Below are 21,189 nucleotides of genomic sequence, written 5' to 3'. Positions count from 1 at the left end.
CATTGATCCTTTAAAGGAAAATGTCGACTGACCCTTCCAAGGTCATGTTACCTCAACTTGGGCGTAACAGAGAGTGTTAGGGGGTGAGGAAATAATGCTCAAATGAAGACATGAAGAAGGCTTTCATTCATTCATCAAGTTTGACAAGACAAGTGAAGTACAAGCCTTATATAGGCTACTCACTCACACACTAGCACCTAGTGCATATGGGATAAGTCCCATGATGACACGTGGCACTTACACATGACTCACACACATAGACTAGTACTAGATCACGTAGTACTACACACCAACAATTCACACAAACACACTCTTTGGCTATGATATCTTCAACAGAGGACATTTGGGGAAACAAACACTTGAAAATGCCATGACAGCTTACACAACAAGGACCACTCCAAACACTACATCGAATGTCCTCACTAGCCTCCAAAAGATATGCCTTGTAGTGAATCGATAGCTTGGAATCGACTAATGTGGCCCTCCTTGCGGAGAAGGCACATGTAGATAAAACACTAGCTGAAGTGAAAAAGCATGGAGGGAAAATGCAGGAGGAATGGAGGAAAGAAAGGGGAGGAAAAGGGTGAATGGATATGTGAGAAAACAAGCTCTAGGACAAGGTATATGCTTTGGAGATCGAATTGCAGAAAATAAAGGACATGAAAGCACCCCCGGAAGGAAATTGCAAAGTAATGTGAAAACAGAAAATGCCACTCTCAGGAAGGACATTGCCACCATGCAGGAAACAATACAAGGCACACATGCTGAGCTTAAACAACAAATCAGCAAAGGAGAAGCTAAGATGTTGGAATGGAAGGATGTGGTCAAAAAAGGGCACAATAGCCCCCAAAAAAGAATTTATCTCCGAAGCACTTGAAGGACCAGCAAAGCATTACATGTCTTCGTGAGGGGGCTTTCAATGGAAGACACTCCGATGGGAGCTCACCAAAATGGGAGTCAATCTTGCTTGTGAGATAGCCTGGACGGTGGATAAACTTGAGGCACCCTCAAAGACACTAGTGCTGAAATTCCGGACAGCCATGGACAAGAAGACCCTCATGAGCACGAGGGTGACTTTGAAGGGAACCAGGGTTTACCTAGATGACAACCTCACACTCCTACAACAGGAACACTGCAGGGAAGGTATGATAAAAGTAATGGCAGCAAGGGAAGTAGGGAAATGGACTGTATATAGGGATGGTAGGGTGATTATTCGAGAAAGAGGAGATAAGGAGGATAAAGAAGAGAAGGAAGAGGGAGAATTGTGACAGTGTCGAGCTCATAGGATGTGTGCACATACCGGATTGAAAATAGCAGTATGGAATTGTAATGGCACATTATGGTCTAACCCAAGGGGTTTCCTAGAGACATATAATGATAGAGAGATGATTTTCTACACTGAAACACACGAGAGGCCGGAGTGGGGGCTGCCCACAGTGACTGGATACACATGGGAATCAGCTCACAGAAGAGAGTTGAGAAGAGATAGCGGAGTTTGAGGCTCCGTGGAGTGGCTGTCCTTTTCAGATCACAATTGAGACCACTCATATCGATGGTTCGGAGAGAAGACCATGCACGACACGTGGATACAAGTTCAGCTCCCAGATGCTCGGCCTATCCTCATTGCAGTGTGCTACTTTCTTCCAGACACGTCATCCTATGCATGAGAGGTCACTATAGATGGACACAGCCCATATGAGATGATCCATTGTGACATCACGGAGTTTTTCAGACAGGGAGACATTCTCCTACTGGGGGACTTCAATGCACGGACCCCAGAACAAAAAGAAAAACCAAGGAGAGAAGGCTTATGCTTTAGATGGCTTCAATCTCATCAGTGGAAAGATTGTCCACGTGAGAAGGATCGTCAAATGGCTGAGATGGTAATCTCAGAATGAGACACCGAGATGGAGGGAAGTGCCAGAGCCGACAAGATGCAGACTCTGCTAGCAGGATCTTCTCAGGGGTCAGTACCTGTATTATTCTGTGTATCTATTGCTAAGTTAGTAGGTAGTGCACCTGATAATATCCTATCTAAGCCTACAGCAATAGGGTATATAGCTAAGTTAGTGGGAAGTGCTAAGCCTGCAGCAACGGGATATAAATCTTTTGGCGATATGGAGTTAATTAAGATGAAAGGGCAAGTGACCAACCATGAAGTCATTGTGTTGTTTGACTTAGCATCAATACAAAATGTAATTAACGCCAAGCTCATAAAGACGTTGAAACTAAAAACTAGTCCATTTGACTATGCATATACAGTCAGAATGGCAGATGGAAGTTCAATCAAAGGGTTACCCAAAACTTCATATTCATGACTATGCGGAGAAGCTAGATTTTGAAATGACCACGCTTGCTCGTGCAGATATAGTCCTTGGAAAGGCGTGCCATTCTAAGAAGAATCCAGCCATTGATTGAAAAAAGCACATTTATCAGTTCAAGATGAACGATGTGCTATATGTCTTACGAGGTGAAAAGGATTTGCCTTAGGAACCGTTAGTTTCCATGATAGAAGTTCGAAAAGATTAGGAAGAGTTTTTATTTCTTTTGCCAAAAAAAAAAGAGTTTTTATTTCTTTGTACAGCCTCGGTAGAGTCGATTGATGGTCCATTGACGAGCGCTGACGCTACCCAAGATGGGGAGATGGCCAAGTTGGCTGATCAGATTGCAGAGGAGTTCTTTGATTGTTTTAAGGATGAGTTCAACATAAGATTAAACTTATCCCGGGGGGAGAACCCGTATATAGACCTCCCTATAGATTAAGTTTTACTGAGGGAAATGAGGTGCGAAGGCAACTGGAAAAATACCTCAAGCTGGGATAGATTCAACCCAATTTCTCACTTTTTGCTTCGCCAGTGATATTGAAAAAGAAAAAGAATGATACTTTTTTCCTCTATATAGATTACAAAGGATTGAACAATATCATTGTTAAGCATAGGTATCTGATGGCTCGGATTTACAATTTGCTAGATGCATTACATGGAGCCATAACAGCCTCGGAACGTCCCAAACCAAAAAAAAAAAAAATCCCCCAAAAAAAAGGCTCTTTGAAAGTTTCAAATGGGTATTTTAGAGCTTGTATATAAAGTTTAAAGCTGCAAAATGTTAGTTTCTTTCATTTTCTAGCATAGTTTTAAGTTATATGATGACGTATCGTGTATGACGTGGCATTCCGGTTCCCATTCCCCCTTCCCAGAACGTTCCCATTCCGACACCCGAATTTCCGGAACATTCTCGTTTCCTGGTAACTATGCCATAAATTTCAGTAAGATAGATCTTAAGTATGGCTACCATCAGATTCGGATTAGAGCCTAAAACCATTTTTGACAGAAGATTTGAACATTACGATTTGTTGGTAATGCCGTTTGGACTTATCAATGCTCCAACAACATTCATCGTGCCAATAGTAAGAAGCTTTCTCCCTCTCACCGAAATTGACGAACTTCTTAATTAGAGCTATACTCTGTTATTCACGCTTTGAAAATATGGAGGCATTATTTGCATGGTTCAGAGTTCTATGTAGATGTAGATCATCATACTCTAAAGCATTTTTATAAACAACCTGACTTGAGAGGTTGCCAAGCTAGCTGGGCAAAGCTCATGCAGGAGTTTAATATGACGATTCAATACCGAAGAGGAAAGGAAAATAAAGTTGTTGATGTGTTGTCGTGCATTATGCATAATATTAGTTTCACACTATTAGTGAGTGCTCTAATGAGCGACATTAGGGAAACTCAGAAAGTGGACAAGTTTGTCCAAAGCCTTTGGCCTAAGGCTTATGTGATTAAACCTGGAGAAATAGATGACCTGGCATCTAGAAAAGGCCAAATTTATGCAAGATATACCATAGTGGATGGTATGCGGAAATGCAATGGCAAGGTAGTTTGACCTAGTCATAATTATCTCAGGCAAAGGGTTATTCGACAATGTCATGATAGCTCGTGTGCGGGACATCCAAGTGTCGAGAAGACATATGATCTCGTGAAGCAAGATTTCTTTTGGCCAAAGATGAAAAAGCATATTCATGAATATGTGACGGTGTTTTTCATGTGAAGTTGTAAGACAGAGCAGGTAAGACACCTGGCCTTTTACAGCCCTTCAAAATACCATTGGGTAGATGGGAGAGCATTTCCATGGACTTTAGTTGGTCTGCCTATGACACAAGGTGGATATGATTCTAACTTTGTGATGGTTGATCATCTTACCAAGATGGCTAACTTCTTTTCGACCAGGGAGTCTGTTAGTGTCTTGCAAGTAGCGGATTTGTTTATTAAACATATATTCGTCTGCATAGACTGCCCAGATCCATAGTGTCAGATAGGGATGTTAAATTTACCAATCATTTTTTGCCTGCAATGTTCGAGGCACTAAGGACGAGTTGGGAATGAGTCGTGGGGATCATCCTAAAACGGATGGTCAGACAGAAATAGTCAACGAGATTTTGTTTCATTGAGGCAACATACGTGGGACAAGTGGTTGCCATTATTGGAGTTTGCCTACAATGATAGAAAGAATTCCATTACAAGATTGAGTCCATTCGAGTTGAGCTATGGTTATAGACCAGCAAACCCAACTATGGTTCAGATACCTCAAAAAGTGCCTAGTGCCGCGAGCTATGTTGTTCAGATGCGAGAGATGCTAGCACTTGCGAGAGCTAACATTCACCAAGCTATGGATAGAGCTAAGGCGTATGCGGATGAAAATAGATCTTTCAAAGAATTTAAGGAGAAAAAGTTTTTCTCAAAGTTCCTTCACACTCCAAGTCTTTGACTGCATGAGACTATGCTAAATTATCACCCCGATATTGTGGGCCGTGGTTCATTCTTAAAAGAGTAGGCAAGGTGGCCTATAAATTCGATTTAATGTCAAGGTCGTCGATGAGGGTGATTTGCATGACTAGATGAATACGGCCTACGTAATCCTATTCACAGATTTTGCCTAGGGGCAAATGATTTTAAGGAATCCCAAGAGGGGGTAAAAAATGGGCATCTAGAGGAGCCTTAATTAATGGACATGTGGCAATCTGAATTCATCTAGGGAGAATGGAGGTTCTGAAGAAAAAAACATACATGAAATGGAACAATAGAATTATTCGAATCGTGTGAGAATACTGCAGAGCATGGCTGGGAGGAAATTTATTGCAAACCACCCGCCGTGATATTTTTGGTTTTGTCTACAGAAATCGTTTTGGCGCCTATCATACTTAGTAAACAAAGTGGCGCTCATGTTCTCATACAAGTACCCTCTCCTCTTTGTATACCACACTATATATGTGCAATTATTCACACAAAGATGTCCACATACAACCAAACCACATGTGAGAAATTTTCATCGAACTAATACAAAGGTGATCTTTTATTAATTCAGGTATACCAAAATTAAATCAAGTTGCTCACCCACACCCAGAATTTCGTATGAACATCTTCAGAAGGTCCTTTTGAGAGCATTGGTTTTGATAGCTGTCAACCAATACTCGTAATGTGCTTCCCAATTTCTGTATATGGCATGTGAACAAGCGTGAAAGGCTCTCCATTGCCGCACGCTTAAGTCCCTGGAATCCAGCATTTGTTATGATTTGCACAATCACCTGTTGAAGCAGATGATCAGCTTGTTCATCAGAGATCCCCTTTCTTAATCCAGCTGAACTAGTGTTATTGAAGGCCCCATATAACCTGTCATGCTCCCTGGTTTTGAGGACCCTAAACTCTGATCGCAAGCCTAAATTGTCCTGAGATGTGGAATTTACTGACAATGGACTGAGAGTGGAAACACGCTGCAACCTGTCCAATATGCCCAGTTCTGGAATATTTTGATGGACCTGGATTTTTTCTCTCGAAGATATTGGGTTGTCTGGGACACAGTTCCAAGGGAACATCAACTCAGGAAACAGGTTCAAATCTTCTCCATTTAAACTGTCTTTTGGGGAGTTCTCAGCAGTACCATGTCCTGAATACTCCCTTGGCCCATTTTCCACAATCTGGTTCACTTGAGCACAAGAATCTTTCCCATCTGATCTAAACATGCGGCGTTTCTTGTGTACTTTTCCCAAACAAGTAAGATATGAAGCCATGCCTTGTGGAGTACGTTGACACGATTCACGATCCTTAAAAGGTAGCTTCTGCTGATATGCACGCCAAGCAAGGCGATGCATTCTGTCCAGCAGACCTTTTTCAAGCCACTTTTGGTGCCAAGTAGCATTCTCTTCCATATTTTCACAAGCACCTTCCCCACTATTAGGAATTACCTCTGTAAACCTTGGTAAAGCTGAAGATGTTTCTGATCGGTCTGTATGTAAACTGGACTGTGACCTTTTCAGCCTTGGTCCCTGCATGTGTCAAGTATCAGCAGTCCTCTCACTTCATTTAAGAAGACCAGCCACTCAAAACTAGCAATTGTGTGGAGAAGTCTAAAACAAGCAAAAAATCAATAAAAAGCTTTTGTCCAAAAGGCATTCTTAAGTTTGGACCCAACCGTTGTCTTTAGTAACTGATAAGCATTCCTAAATTTGTATCATCTGCAACTGCACTGAACATACACAATGGAGACTGATCCAAGTGATAAAAGCTAATTTCAATAAATTTAACGTTGTATCAAATAGATCTACATTCCCTACATCCTTCAGACCTTCTAACCACAGATTTTGCATATGAGCATCCATCCACCATCCCATGAAAGTCACAGCATGGTGAGCAACAAATGAATGTCCAGTATATTAACCTTGACTAGGACTCTGCCTGATGTGATAGCACGGTCATGGAGACAGGACAGAAACTGTTCAAGACTGCAGCATCCTCGACAACAACACATTTTAGTAGGCCACAGATAGGGCTCTGCGCCATGGATCAGAGGTATCTCAACACTTTATGCAAGTAGCTCAAGTCAACTTCTTATTGGAGGCCACACCAGATCGGTTTAACAAGGGTGCCCCCTTCATGTTCATTTTCAGGGTAAAGGCCTTAGGATAATTTCTAAGGTCACACGTTGGAATGTGCCTCCCCATTCATCAAGAGGAGCAGCTTTGAATGCCGTGTTTGCTGTGGGGATCTGTTGCCTTTTCTCTTGGATCAGTATTGCCTCGCCTCTGTCAAAAACGGATGGCCTCTCACCATAGGTCACCAACAGCATGATATTTGGGATGTTAGTTTGGAATATACATCTCACCCAAGCAGCACCTGGCACCAATCCCAACAATGTTCGACGTAAGATTTAGTATGGGAAATCAGCAAACATCTCTCTTGCAAGTGGCTATGGCCTAGTCTTCCACATAGGATGCATGTGACATCTTCAACACTTAGTTTGCAACTCTTTTCAGCTAGATTAGATGGCACATGTGATACCAAGGCCCAAGTAACTGGAAGACAATGATTCTCCCTCAATCTCAGGAGGGGGCTAGCAAAGCAAAGTGCTCTTGGACAAGCTTAATAATGGCGCTCCCACTTTGGGATCACAGCCTATAAGCTTTTGTTATAGCATGGTTGCCTCAAGAGCACTCCTAGGACACGTAGCAGCCCTCACACACATGGATATTAACCTATGTTATAACCAGGATGGCATCCTTTGAGTCTCAAACGGTGTCAAACCACAAGATACCAAATGAGTGGTCGCTTTTGTATTTCCTCATTGCACTTACGGCTGTTTGCGTGAGGTGTGAGCAAAGGTGTCTCCACAATCTCATTATGTTCCTAGGTATGGGGGAACCGTTCCAACTTCCCACTAAAAGGGCATATAGTGGCCCAACCAAATCCTTGGGACATTGGTATAGACTAGCATAGTCTGTTAGAATTATAGATATAATTCAGCAGTGACCAATGTAATTTAATAAGCTAGTTAGGGGCACTTTTCCCTCTTTAAGAGGTTTTTCCCCCTAACCGCAGTTAGTCCACTAACTATGGTTAGTGACTACTAAGGTTTTGTCACTAGGACAAAACCTTATCTCTCTTTTTTTCAGTTGTACTCTTACACTCTTCTATTGCAACTAAGCTATCAAGCTTTCAGCTCTCAGCTCACTCTCTTGCTCTCTCTCTCTCTCCCCAACTCTTTCATTTGGTATCAGAGCAGGTTCAAGAGCTCCGTGCTCCCTGCTTCCCTATAGCTCCTAAGCACCTTCCGTACTATACATCGTCGTCCGTACGTTCGCGGTACCTTCTTGCGTTAGTGCCGTACTTGCAGACTCATCGTACTACGCAACCGTACGGCTATACAACTCGTCGCCGTACAGCCCCGTGCGTACCTACGTTGTAAGTACCTGTGCAATATGTACCTGCTCCACATATCTGCTTGTACGTGCTGTACTTGCTCGCACCTGCAGCCTTACCTGCATCATCGCCGTACGTACCAATCGTACCTGTAAACAGTTCGCCATACGTACTTCGTCGTACATCCCAGATCTGCGTCACATTCCGTACATCAATCGTACTTGCTTTCGTACAACTACGAATGGATATTCTATACCGCACGTGTGGCAGATCTGCACCTGCTCATCTGTACTCTGTCGTACAACCGTACCTGCTCATCTGTACTCATCATACCAGCAGATCTGGTGGTATTTGTGCAGACATTTGCAGCCTTTTGCAGTCATTTGGGTATTTTCGGGTTCATAGTTGCTTGTGAAGCAAACATTGTAGACAGATCTGCAAATTTGGTCTGAAATTTGGGGCTTTTGCTCAGAAATTGCAGATTTGGGGCTTTTAGTAAATTTGCCCCTTTCTGGAAGCAATTTCAAGCTCAAAATTTCGGGCTTTCAGTTTTGCAGTACAATTTCTTGCAGAAATTTGCGGATTTTATTATTACACTCTGCAATTTCGCAGTGAAATTTGGGGCTTTTGCAGACAGAGCGCAATTCTTGCAACATTTGGGGCTTTTGATCAATTTGCCCCTTTCTGGTTGCAATTTCAGGCCTATTTTGGGGCTTTTGTGTTGGGAGAGCAATTTTGGAGATTTTAGTTCATATTGCCTTTCTTGAAGTGTTTTGCAGCACTTTTGGCAGATCTGAAGAGTTTTTGATGCTTGGACAGATTTCTGACAGTGCAAGTGCAGAAATCTAAGTTGCATTTATAGCCAGTGCTTGGCTGTGTTTTTTTTTGGGAGTTGTGCATTTCATTCCCAATTAGGGAATTCAGTTTTGTATCTGCTAAAATCTCTTTCTCAGATATGGCCCAGCAAAATCAGAATGATTTCCAGTTTGGTGGTCTTTCACAGGAAGACAAGTTGGATGGTACCAACTACTCCCTATGGAGTTTTATGGTACGCAATATTCTGATTTCTCGCAATTTATGAGATTATGTGAATGGGGGTGAGATCCGACCAGCAGGTATGGCACCTAATACCCCTCCCCAGCAAGGAGGTGGAAGAGGTCGTGCACACGGTGCAGCTGCAGAACAAGTTGGTGGTGCAGCTATAGCCACTACTCCAGAGCAGAAGAGATGGGATTCACGGGATGCCTTAGCTTTGTCATGCATCTCTCTTTCAGTGAAAATATTTATCATTCCGCATATCCGGTCGTGTAAGACCTCGAAGGCAGCGTGGGATATCTTAGAAAGCATGTATGCAGCCCGGAATGATGCAAGGGTATCTTTCTTGAAAAGAGAGTTAAGTAATACACATATGGAAGAGGGTGACTCCATGTCAGTCCACCTCACAAAGCTACAGGATCTCAGAGAGCAATTATTGAACATTGATGAGATTATTCCTGATTCAGAGATGATTACCACCACTCTGAATTCTCTTCCTGAGTCTTATCTCAGCTTTCATACCTCGCTGAACTTATCATTGAGGGGGGGTGCAAATCCTCTCACTTTTCATGAGTTGATAGGACTTCTGCTTCAGGAAGATCAGACCAAGAAAAACTTCGCTTCACGTGCAGGTGAACAAGCTATGCTCTCAAAGTTCAAGTCAAAAACAAAGGGACAGGCAAAGACATCAGTAAATCAGTCTTCCAGTGGGTCAGGACAGCCTTCACAAAAGGCTAAAAATGATGCAAGTAAGCCCAAGAAGAAGGGTTTTTGTCATTACAGCAAAAAGCCAGGTCATCACATTGCAGAATGCAGGAAAAGGCTTGCAAAAGAGAAGAAAAACAGCTCCGGTATTGCTGTTTCAGATTCAGCTCCTCATGCATCTGACAGTGGGGATGCTGCAGCCAACTTTGTTGGACAGGATTATGCCTTTTTATCTTGCATTTCAAATTCTAGGCTGGCTGTTCCAGATGCTCGGGATAGTACAGCCACTTGCAATGATGATACATATGCCTTTTTGACTTGCAACTATGATCCTTCTACGGATGCATCAGCTTTCAATGTCAATGAAACACTGAATACATGGTATTTTGACAGCGGTGCCTCCAAGCATATCACTTCTAGGAAGTGTCTCTTTACTTCCTTGCATCCACCTCCCGTTGGTAAGATAGTCACTTGTGCCAACAACTCGTCATATTCAGTATGTGGTACAGGAGAAGTTGAGCTTACTGCCATTGATGGCTCAGTTTTCAGACTTTCAGATGTCTTGTATGTGCCTGGTATCACCAAGAATCTCCTTTCAGTGTCCACTCTTAACAGGGCTGGATTTCAGGTCATCTTTGAGGATGACAAATGTGCTGTCTGAGACAGGGAAAATGATTATGCCTTGAGATTATCTGGTACTCTGCTGCGTGGGCTTTTTCAGCTTGATCTTTTTGAGAAAAGAGCAGCCCATGCTCTTGCAGTTTCTACTCCTAATGCTGCCATGCAGAATGCAGAATTATGGCATGCCAAGTATGGCCACATGCATTACAACAGCTTGATGACACTTCAGAAGCACTCTATGGTTGATGCATTGCCACCTCTTGAGATACCTCCTCCACATGCCTATGAAGGGTGCATTTTAGGCAAGATGCATAGATTCCCCTTCAAAAAGGATGGTTCAGTTAAAGCTGTCCGCAAATTACAGCTTATACACAGTGATGTCTGTGGTCCCATGAGGACTCCATCATTGGGTGGTCATCTCTACTTTGTTACTTTTATTGATGATTACTCCAATTTCACTTGGGTCTTTGGGCTGAAGCGCAAATCAAAAGTGTTCATGGTGTTTAAACACTTTTCAGCCATGGTTGAAAATGAAACTGGACTCAAGATACAGACATTGCGCACAGATAGAGGTGGGGAATGCTTGTCTGCAGATTTTGATGGTTTTCTGAAAGGCAAGGGTATTGTGCATCAGCTCACAGTGAGACTGACCCCTCAGCAAAATGGCAAAGCTAAGAGGAAAAATAGAACTCTTATGGAGATGGACAGATGTATGCTGAAAAGCAAACACATGCCTCACAAATTCTGGCTTGAAGGTCTGATGTGTGCCAACTACATCTTAAATCGGGCTCCCACTAAGGCTTTGAAAACAAAAACTCCCTGTGAGGTTTGGACTGGGAGAAAGCCTTCAGTGGATCATTTCCGAGTCTTTGGATGCCTTGCATATGCTCATGTGCCAGTTGAATTTCGGCATTATGTTGTCAGATAAGGCAATTAAGTGCATATTTGTTGAGTACAGTGCAGAAAGCAAGGGGTACCGTCTCTATAATATTTTCTACATGCAAGATCATTGTCAGTAGAGATGTGATATTTGCAAAAAATTCAGCTCACACTCGGGCTGAATTTCATATGCCTTCTTCTTTAGAGGATGTTTTTGAAGGGATGCTACCCATTGCCTTGGGTTCCCCTGCTGATATTTCTGATGCAAATCAGAATTTACAGCCACCTCCCGATGCTCCGGTTCAGCCACAGGATGTCTTGCCACCTCCACAGGCAGTGGAACACGTAGTTCAGCAAGAAATTGCAGACATACATGCAGCAAAAACAGTCCCAAACTGGCTGTTACAGACTCTTAGGGAGAGTAAGATTGATGCTCCATTACCTGGCAGGACTCGCAGTGCAGCAAGGCACATGGAAGGTGCTAATTCAGTGGAATCAGCATATGTAGGTACTCTTCTCGATGAGGAGGAGCCTGCAACATTCGAAGAAGCAAAGGACAATGTGCATTGGATGAATGCCATGCACGATGAGTTGCAGTCCATTAAGAAAAATTAGACTTGGGATGTTGTAGACTTGCCACCAGGTAAACATGCCATTGGCACACGATGGGTTTTCATGGTGAAACGGAAGCCAGATGGCTCCATTGACAAATACAAGGCAAGGCTGGTTGCTAAAGGCTATGCTCAGAAAAAGGGCATAGATTATGAGGAGACTTTTGCTCCTACATCCCGGATGACCACCATCCGATCTGTTATTGCAATGGCTGCACATTTTGAGTGGAATGTTCATCAGTTGGACATTAAAACAGCCTTCTTAAATGGAGACTTGTTGGAAGAGGTTTATGTCAAACAACCTCCAGGCTTTGAAATTATAGCAAATGCACTTCAGGTATGCAAGCTAAACAAAGCTTTATATGGGCTGAAACAAGCCCCTCGTGCATGGTATGCCAAGATTCATGCCTTTTTGATCAGCAAGGGGCTGCACAATAGTCCTATTGAGAGCACCCTCTGCATCAAGATGGATGGGGGGGAAATTTTAGTCATCCTTCTTTATGTCAATGACTTACTGCTCACAGGGTCCAATGAAGATAATATTGCAGATTTCAAAGCTGATTTGCAGACCAACTTTGACATGTCAGATTTGGGGCTGCTTCACTTTTATTTGGGGATCCAGTTCTCTCAAGAGAGACGTGGCACTGTTATGTCTCAATCCAAGTATGTGCAGAAACTCTTGGACAGATTTAACATGCATGATTGTAAGCCCATAGCCACTCCCATGGAGCCGGGGCTGAAACTCACAATGCATAATGCAGGAGAATTAGTTGATGCCACACTTTACAGTCAGGCTATTGGAAGCCTCATATATCTCTGCAACACTAGACCTGATATTCAGTTTGCAGTATCTCAGGTGAGCAGGTATATGCACAGCCCAAAAACTATGCATTGGCAGGCAGTTAAGCGCATCTTCCGTTATTTGCAGGGCACGAAGTCTTTTGGCTTGTTATTTCCCAAGGGGGGTGACTTGCAGATGCATGCCTACAGTGATTCAGATCGGGCTGGTGATTATGACACTAGGCAGTCCACTAGTGGCAATTGTTTCTTTTTGGGTAAATCTTGCATTTCCTAGCTGGGCAAGAAACAATCTACAGTGGCTACCTCATCATGTGAAGCTGAGTACAAGGCAGCTTTCACAGCAACAGTTGAATGTGTCTGGCTGCGATGTCTATTTGCTGATCTTCATCTGTCATTGAAAGGTCCTTCTCCAATTCTCACTGATAGTCAGAGTGCCATTGCAGTGGCAAAGAATCCAGTGTTTCATGATCGCACGAAGCACATTGAGGTTCACTATCACTACGTCAGAGAGAAGTTGCATGCAGGAGAGATCAGTATGATCTTTGTGTCCACACATGACAATGTTGCAGATATTTTCACCAAAGCACTACCACATGAAAAGTTTGAGGCATTTCGCAGTGCCCTGAACTTATATCCGTTTGGTGATTAATCAGCCTTGTACATGACATTGGCACTGCAGGGGGGTGTTAGAATTATAGATATAATTCAGCAGTGACCAATGTAATTTAATAAGCTAGTTAGGGGCACTTTTCCCTCTTTAAGAGGTTTTTCTCCCTAACCGCAGTTAGTCCACTAACTATGGTTAGTGACTACTAAGGTTTTGTCCTAGTAGGTTTTGTCACTAGGACAAAACCTTATCTCTCTTTTTTTCAGTTGTACTCTTACACTCTTCTATTGCAACTAAGCTATCAAGCTTTCAGCTCTCAGCTCACTCTCTTGCTCTCTCTCTCTCCCCAACTCTTTCATAGTCACCAACAATGGAACCGCTCACTAGTTTGTCACACTTGAGAGACGTTTGGACAGCAAATGTTAGAGATTGATGCAACCAACCCGAAGGCCTAGCATGAGGGGTTATGCCATGTAGATGAGGATCCTCCGGGGCATTGGTAATAAACGTTCTCCCAGGCTAGGTCCCTCGCACAGTTGGATACTACTACTCCATGTAATGGAAAACCTCCCTTGCGTTCTTTAGTGTATGGATCGCAAGATACTTCAGTTGGAGCCCCCCGGCCTGCAGCTAGACATTACAAAGAACCACCCTCTCAATATGGTAGTCCAACCCTATGCCCTTCTCTTACACCACTCAAATTGGCAAACTAGCGGCCTCTCCCCTTTACGGGCATGACATTCACTCCAATATCAAGTCTAAACCAGCCTCCTCTCTAAACTCTAGACATGGATTTGGTCTAGCCATCAGCCATGGAAGATCTACAACTTCTATTTGGCAGCCTCCCATTGGCCCATGGCTAGAGTAGATGGGGCAAGAGGCACATGTACACTCAAATTTGTTTCAAGCTTGAGATACACATGGAGAGAGTTCACTTGTGGCATGGTAGCCTGGCTCTTGGACGGACGGCAAGCTTTTCGATTTGAGGTGGGTTTTCCCTAGCTTTTCAATGAGATGAGGGGTTTTCAATGTGCACTATGACATCACATCTACGTAGCACGCATCCCGCCTCGGAGATAGTGGCTGGGAGCACAGCTCCCATATGTGAGTTGGGAGTGTAGCTTTCAGCTAGAACTACAACAGGTCAAGCAAGGGATTGCCAAGGGTAACATCATAACCCAATGCCTTCGACTCTTTGAAGAAGGAGAATGCAGCTCTGAAAAATATATTGATGAGCTCCAAGAAAGGCCTCAGTACTAGCACCAATGGGTAGTTCACGTAGTGAAGTGAGTGAGTCCATCATTTAGACTTATTTTTAGTCCTACCTATTGGACATGGTTTGATATACAATTATTTGTTGCCATATCTTTCGATCTACAAATCTGAGCACGGTTTATAGTTCTAAAATCTGAGGTGTGATCTGATGGATGATTCATGTTCCGTTGTGCATTCTAACACGGTACCAAAAGCTAGGTTTTGAGCTAGATATACACAATTAGATAGTTTCCAACATCTACCCCCCAGTAGACTCTTGGGTGCTCTAAGAGACCATGCATGGCTATACGCAGCGAGTAAGACCCCGTACCGATTGCATACATGGTGTGTGTGTGTGTGTGTGTGGCTGCCCTATGGTCTCCAACTTGCTTTTTGATTGGAAGCACATTCTTTCTCGCTTAGAGTGGCATGGCCGAAATTCTCTCGTGGGAAACTCTTTGAGGGCTGAAAGCATTCACTGGTCTAAAGTTTTCCAGCCTCCGCTCGCCGTACAGAAACCTCGCCATTCTTATTTTCTTTCTTTCAAAGGAATTAGCACTTACTACCACACTTTGTGGCAGAAAATTACTTGTATGCTTTCACAGTTTGTCCCGATCCCTCCTTTGGAACTCCAGGATCGGCTAGAGGATTGAACTTTAACTTCACCAGGGTCCTCCTCCCGTCCTTTGAGGCTCTCTCAGATTACGGTGCATGCATTATACAAAATCCTTTTGCCTCAACCTTGGGTTTCAGAAAAAGCTAATTCTACTTGGCGAATGCTTCGCCCAGCTAAGTGATGGCGAAAGAGACTAAAGCAACTTTGGGCATATAAAGTTTCTCTTCGGCAACAAGTTTTTACAGTTCCGAGAGCCTGCCTCATCATGTTAGAATTATTGTTATAATTTAGTAGTGACCAATGTAATGTAATAAGTAGGTTAGGGGCACTTTTCCCTCACTTACAGGTCTTTTCCCCTAACCACAGTTAGTTAACTAACTACGGTTAGTGAAGGATAAGGTTTTGTCACTTAGACAAAACCTATCACTCTCTTCAGTTGTATTACACTCATCTATTGCAACTATCGTTTTCAGCTCTCTCTCTCCTGCTCCTGCTCTCACACTTTGCTCTCTCCCTTCCACTCACATTTGGTATCAGAGCAAGTCGATGACCTGCACTTGCTAAGCTCCTTCAGTCTGCTCGCTAGTCACTCTTCATTCCAAGCTTGGAAGAGTCCAACCCGTACGTTCATCTTCAGAGGCAAGCTGCGCATCAGTCCGAACAGCCATTCTAAGCTATTCCATACGTCCGTACCAGGCCCAGCTGCCCTACGCCATCCGCACGCTTGCCCGTACTTGCACTCGACGCCAGCCCCGTACAAAACGTTGTACAGCCGTACAGTCATACAACCCCGTCCCATATAGATTGTCGTACAGTCTGTAGCCCATCCCGTGCCGTCAGGTTCGTCCGTACATCGCCCGTACAGTGTGTACGTTTCCATACGATTTCGTCGTATAGCCTCGCCAAGTTTTGTCCGTACACCTCGTACACTTGCGCTGAGTTGTTGTCCGTACAAATCCGTACATCCGTACAGGTGCACAGATTTCAACCGTACAGGCTGCGTTGTACAGTTCCGTACAGTTGCATTCAACCGGACTGACAGTTCCGTACTCTTAGTCCGTACAGTTTGAAGGTCACTTTGTAGGTGGGCTTGGAAAGTTGCATTTTTGCAGGGTTTTCTTTGCAGGAGGATATTGGAAAAAGTTTTGTCAGGCTCTTGTGCATACAACCATTGTTTGGCTGTATTTTTTGGAGCACATTTGGAGCTTTGGCAGACAAATTGCAAATTTGGGGCTTTCAGTTAATTTGCCCTCTTTTGGATGCAATTTCCTTGAAGAAATTTGGGGCGCAATTACACTGCAATTTTGCAGTGAAATTTGGGGCTTTTGCAGGCAGAGAGCAATTTGTGCAACATTTGGGGCTTTTAGACCATTTTCCTCTTTCTGGTTGCAATTTCAAGCCACAAATTGGGGCTTTTGTGTTGGGAGAGCAATTTTGCAGGTTTCAGTTCACATTGCCTTTCTGTGAGTGTTTTGAAGCACTTTTGGCAGGTTTTGGGAGAGATTGGATGCTCTGGCGAATTTCTGACAGAGACATTACAGAGATTTGAGTTGCATTTTTTAGCCACTGTTTGGCTGTATTTTTTGGGAATTGTGCACTCCATTCCCAGCAAGGGAATTCAGATTTGCATTTGCTGTATTTTCTTTCTCAGACATGGCCTAGCAAAATCTGAATGATTTCCAGTTCAGTGGTCTCTCACAAGAGGATAAGCTGGATGGTACCAACTACTCCCTCTGGAGTTTTACGGTACGCAATATTCTGATTTCCCGTAATTTGTGGGACTATGTAAATGGGGATGAGTTCCGGCCAGCAAATGTGGCACCTAATACCCCTCCCCAACAAGGAGGAGGCAGAGGTCGTGCACAGGATACAGCTGCAGCACAAGTTATTGGTGCAGTTATACCTACCACTCCAGAGCAAAAGAGATGGGATTCACGTGATGCTTTAGCTTTGTCATGTATTTCTCTTTCAGTGAAAAGATTCATCATTCCGCATATCCGATCGTGTAAGACCTCAAAGGCAGCAAAATTCAAGCCTAAAGTAAAGAGACAGGCAAAGACTTCAGCAAATCAGCCTTCGAGTGGTTCAGGACAGCCTGCTCAAAAGGCTAAGGGTGATGCAGGTAAACCCAAGAAGAAGGGAATATGTCATTATTGCAAAAAGCCAGGTCACTACATTGGAGAATGCAAGAAAAGGCTTGCAAAAGAAAAGAAAAACAGCTCTGGTATGGCTGTTTCAGATTCAGCTCCTCATGCATCTGACAATGAGCAAGCTCCAGCAAACTTTGTGGAGCACGACTATGCCTTCTTGCTTGCATTTCAGACTCTCAGTTGGCTGCTCCGGATAGTACAACCACTTGTAATGATGACTCTTATGCTTTTCTGACATGCAGTTATGATTCTTCCAAGGATGCATCAGCTTTCAGTGTCAATGAGACACAAAATACATGGTATTTTGATAGCCGTGCCTCAAAGCATATCACTTCCAAGAAATGTCTTTTCACATCTCTGCATCCACCTCCCGTTGGTAAAAAGGTCACATGTGCCAACAACTCCTATTCAGTTCGTGGTACAGGAGAAGTTGAACTTACAGCCATTGATGGCTCAATATTCAAAATTTCTGATGTCTTGTATGTGCCTGGTATCATGTGCACATTAAGCAAATTGAGGTTCATTATCATTATGTCAAAGAGAGACTATCAATAGGGGATATTTACTTGTCTTATGTACCGACCCATTTGCTACATGATCCTGCCATCCATGTAGTTCCACAGGTTGTTATATCCTTTTGGATGAACATGTGCAACCTTGGCCTTAGTTCCAGTTATATCTGAGTTGTTTCCAGAGTACTTCACCCATACCATGGAGGGGGTTTCTTAAGTTTAGCTCCTAGTATGTCCTTGTAGGCTAGTAGTAATCGGTTTTAGTCACTATTAGTTCAATTTTACTCTTACCAAATGAGTTGACCAGATGGGTCTCGGGTTAGCCTTCATAGGCTTGTACTCTCTATACACTTTTGCACTTGAGTGCTGCTGTAATACATCGGTTCAGTTCGACTCATTGCGGTCTCCTTCCTCCCTTGCTCTCACTTCCTCAAGTCAAATTTTTCAAAACTGGAGGTTTTGAACACTTTGAAACTCTCAAATCTTTCAAGTTTCGAGCATTTCTGGTCACTATGGTGGCAGCCTTGTGTTGCCCACATGCAGCCTCTTCATCCCTCTCCCTTCCCCCTATTTCTCTAGAAGTCACTCCCCTATGCTCTCTTCATTTGTGGGCTTACAAATAAGGAGTTGACCCTCTTACTCTAAAAGGCCCATCAAGCCACCATTTTGTATATGGGACAAAATGTCCCTCTTGCCACATGTCACCCTACAAGGGTAGATGCCTCTTAGTCCTCTAATACCCCCCCATAGGCCAATTTTGCCTCAAGTCGAGCATTCTGGATGACTCACCATAAGAGTACACAGTTGCCAGAATCAAGCACATGGGACTACCTAAAGGCACATTAATTGCCACAAGAGTACACAATTGCCACAATCAAGCACATGGGACTATCGAAAGGCACATTAGTCGCTGCCAATCTATGCCTACAATTAGGATAGCCTTTAGCTTTGAGTTGGCAGCTCTTGGGCTTTCTTAAACAGCCTGGGCCTCGTTTTGCACCCCTGTGGGTCTCTTTTCCAGCCCATTTGGCCTTCAATCCTCCCTCCATGGCTCACACATCCCCGCACTCAGTTGCCTTCTTCCTCATTCACCAGCCCTCTCCCATGTTCCTTTGCCCCTTATTCCCATTTAGTCTTTACCTCTCCTTCTTTTTGCTTCTTCCCTTTCCTGTAAAGCTCAGCTTCTATCGGGACCACTGCTTACGCATGTCTGAGGAGGGTTTCATTATCCCGCCAAAGCACACTCATATCCACCTACCACACTCACTTAGGATTGCCATTGGACAGTTCTGTGTGTCATCGCACCAACTCCGTATCGAGAGTGGACAAGCGGAGGGGATCCCCAGAGAGAGTCGTATCTACACATTATGTGAATGGCATGAGGTCAAGTCAGAGGAGCACTTCGCCTTCCGTTGCCCAATCTACTACGAGATCTATGGACGATACCGATGCCGTTCTCAAAGATGGATTCAAGGGCCTTTCCAAACTTCCCTCATACCCAGATTAGAGGTGCCTCGCCGCTTTCATTCATGAGGCGGTCTAACATAGAGAGCGCCTCATCAGATCACAGAGACAAGGGCGGAAGGCCTTATCTCTGACCCTTCTCAAAGTGTGATCACAGAGTTCTTCCAACAAGAGCATGCTGCTGCCCCGATCACAGGTAGCACAAGAGGCAAAGAACCCAAGCCCGAGACGCAGCACACTTGACAGAGGACAGATGCACAAATCACGCTAGTTGACATCTCAACTATTTTCAGACCTGGGATACGGTAATAGGGGTTAGTGTAGCACTTGTCATGCGTAGAGTAGCCGCCAGCAGGGCACGACGGACTACTCCTCCAAACAATAGACAACGATCTATTACAATCTTCTTGCCTACATTGTCTAGCCCGTCACCGGGCATACCTTGACATTTCATGCCATGTGTGTGCTCCATTGTATTGTATGGTATCGGATCAGATTGCATCTATTATGATGATGATGACTATGGTGATATGTACAATGATGGCATCGACTATGTCTACACAATTTTCTAGCATGGGTTAGGATGCTCGATTAGTAGCTCCACCCATTTGCTCATTGTATCAAGTTTTCTATTAGTCTCATAGACCCATCGGTCTTTAGTAGACTTAAATAAACTTTATTTCTTTCTTTCTTTCTCTTGCCTCTAGCCTGCCTTCCCTCCTCCATCCCTTTCTTCCTCCCTTGAGAAGATAGCATGAATCATCTTGAGTAGTTTCATGGGGCGGTAGATAACCCCCTTGACATGGCTAGAGGAGCTCTTATGGCTGTGAACTCACCTCCCATTACCTATGGCATGAGACGTAGGTTGAGCATCTGGTGAAGGAACTATTCAAAATTGCCCAAGAAAGAATAGTATGTCCCCATTCTTCCACAAGGAGCGCATTCATACCCCTCTGAGTCTGGCCTTTGAAGAGGATTTTGATACAAAACAATTGCTTCAAACTCTTGCACAAGGTGCAACTATCTAAACCCGAAAGGGGAGACTGACAAATATTTAAAAGTGGTGACCAATTAAAACGGCCAGCATAATCATATCAAGGGTCTTCAGTGTGCTTCCTCCCCTTCTCCCTTATATCATCCATGAAACTCAAATTGATCTTAGTCAAGAAAGGAGCCCTCTTGAAAAACATATTTATTTTTTGAGAGGCCACGAACTAAGCTCACTATGAGTCTCAATGTCGCAATCCATAATCAGGTGGATTGGGCCTTCACTGTGCACACATTGGGCTTCTCAGAGCAATGGGCGCACAAGATTTTTGCATTACCTGCAAGACCTCCCACCAGATCTTGTTACTGGTTACACGAGGGAGGATTTCTCTCTCTCACCATTAGTGCAATGAGACTCCCTGCTTGCCGCCTTTCTTTAAATCCATGTGGTAGAAGGGCTCAGGATATTTTCCTCAATCACAAGCGGCCAGCCTCGCTGAGATGCACTTCCCCATTTGCAAAAGGAAGAGCTCTCGTTCACAAGAGAGGATGAGACACTTGCTCAAGGTATAATGCTCGGCTTTAGTAGCCAAGATCACCTATAAAAATTCAATTGGCATCCTTACAAGCACAAAGGAGGTTCATGTCTGGGAAGAGTCCTTAGGGTTCGAATGGCTACCTTGAGGACAAATCGCACATTACCTTGGGTGCCAGGTGTTGGGTGCAGGAAGCAATGGAACGGGAGTGGAGTG

General features: G+C 43.8%; 1 protein-coding gene across 2 annotated transcripts in view; it reads right to left on the bottom strand.

Annotated features, from left to right (window-relative positions):
• LOC147883225 (transcription initiation factor TFIID subunit) overlaps window positions 1–21,189 on the bottom strand; it is a 79,981-nt gene that overhangs the window by 31,975 nt on the left and 26,817 nt on the right. For both annotated transcript variants that reach the window (XM_087399958.1, XM_087399959.1), the window contains exon 5: window positions 5,397–6,325. In XM_087399958.1, coding sequence (XP_087256084.1) covers window positions 5,397–6,325 — 929 coding nt within the window. The remainder of the gene's footprint in view (window positions 1–5,396; window positions 6,326–21,189) is intronic.

The sequence above is a fragment of the Dipteris shenzhenensis genome, chromosome 28 (assembly GCF_047967505.1).
Source record: "Dipteris shenzhenensis isolate YYH24624 ecotype China chromosome 28, Dip_SZ_1.0, whole genome shotgun sequence".
Lineage (NCBI taxonomy): Eukaryota > Viridiplantae > Streptophyta > Polypodiopsida > Gleicheniales > Dipteridaceae > Dipteris > Dipteris shenzhenensis.
This window is presented reverse-complemented; position numbering and strand designations above follow the sequence as displayed.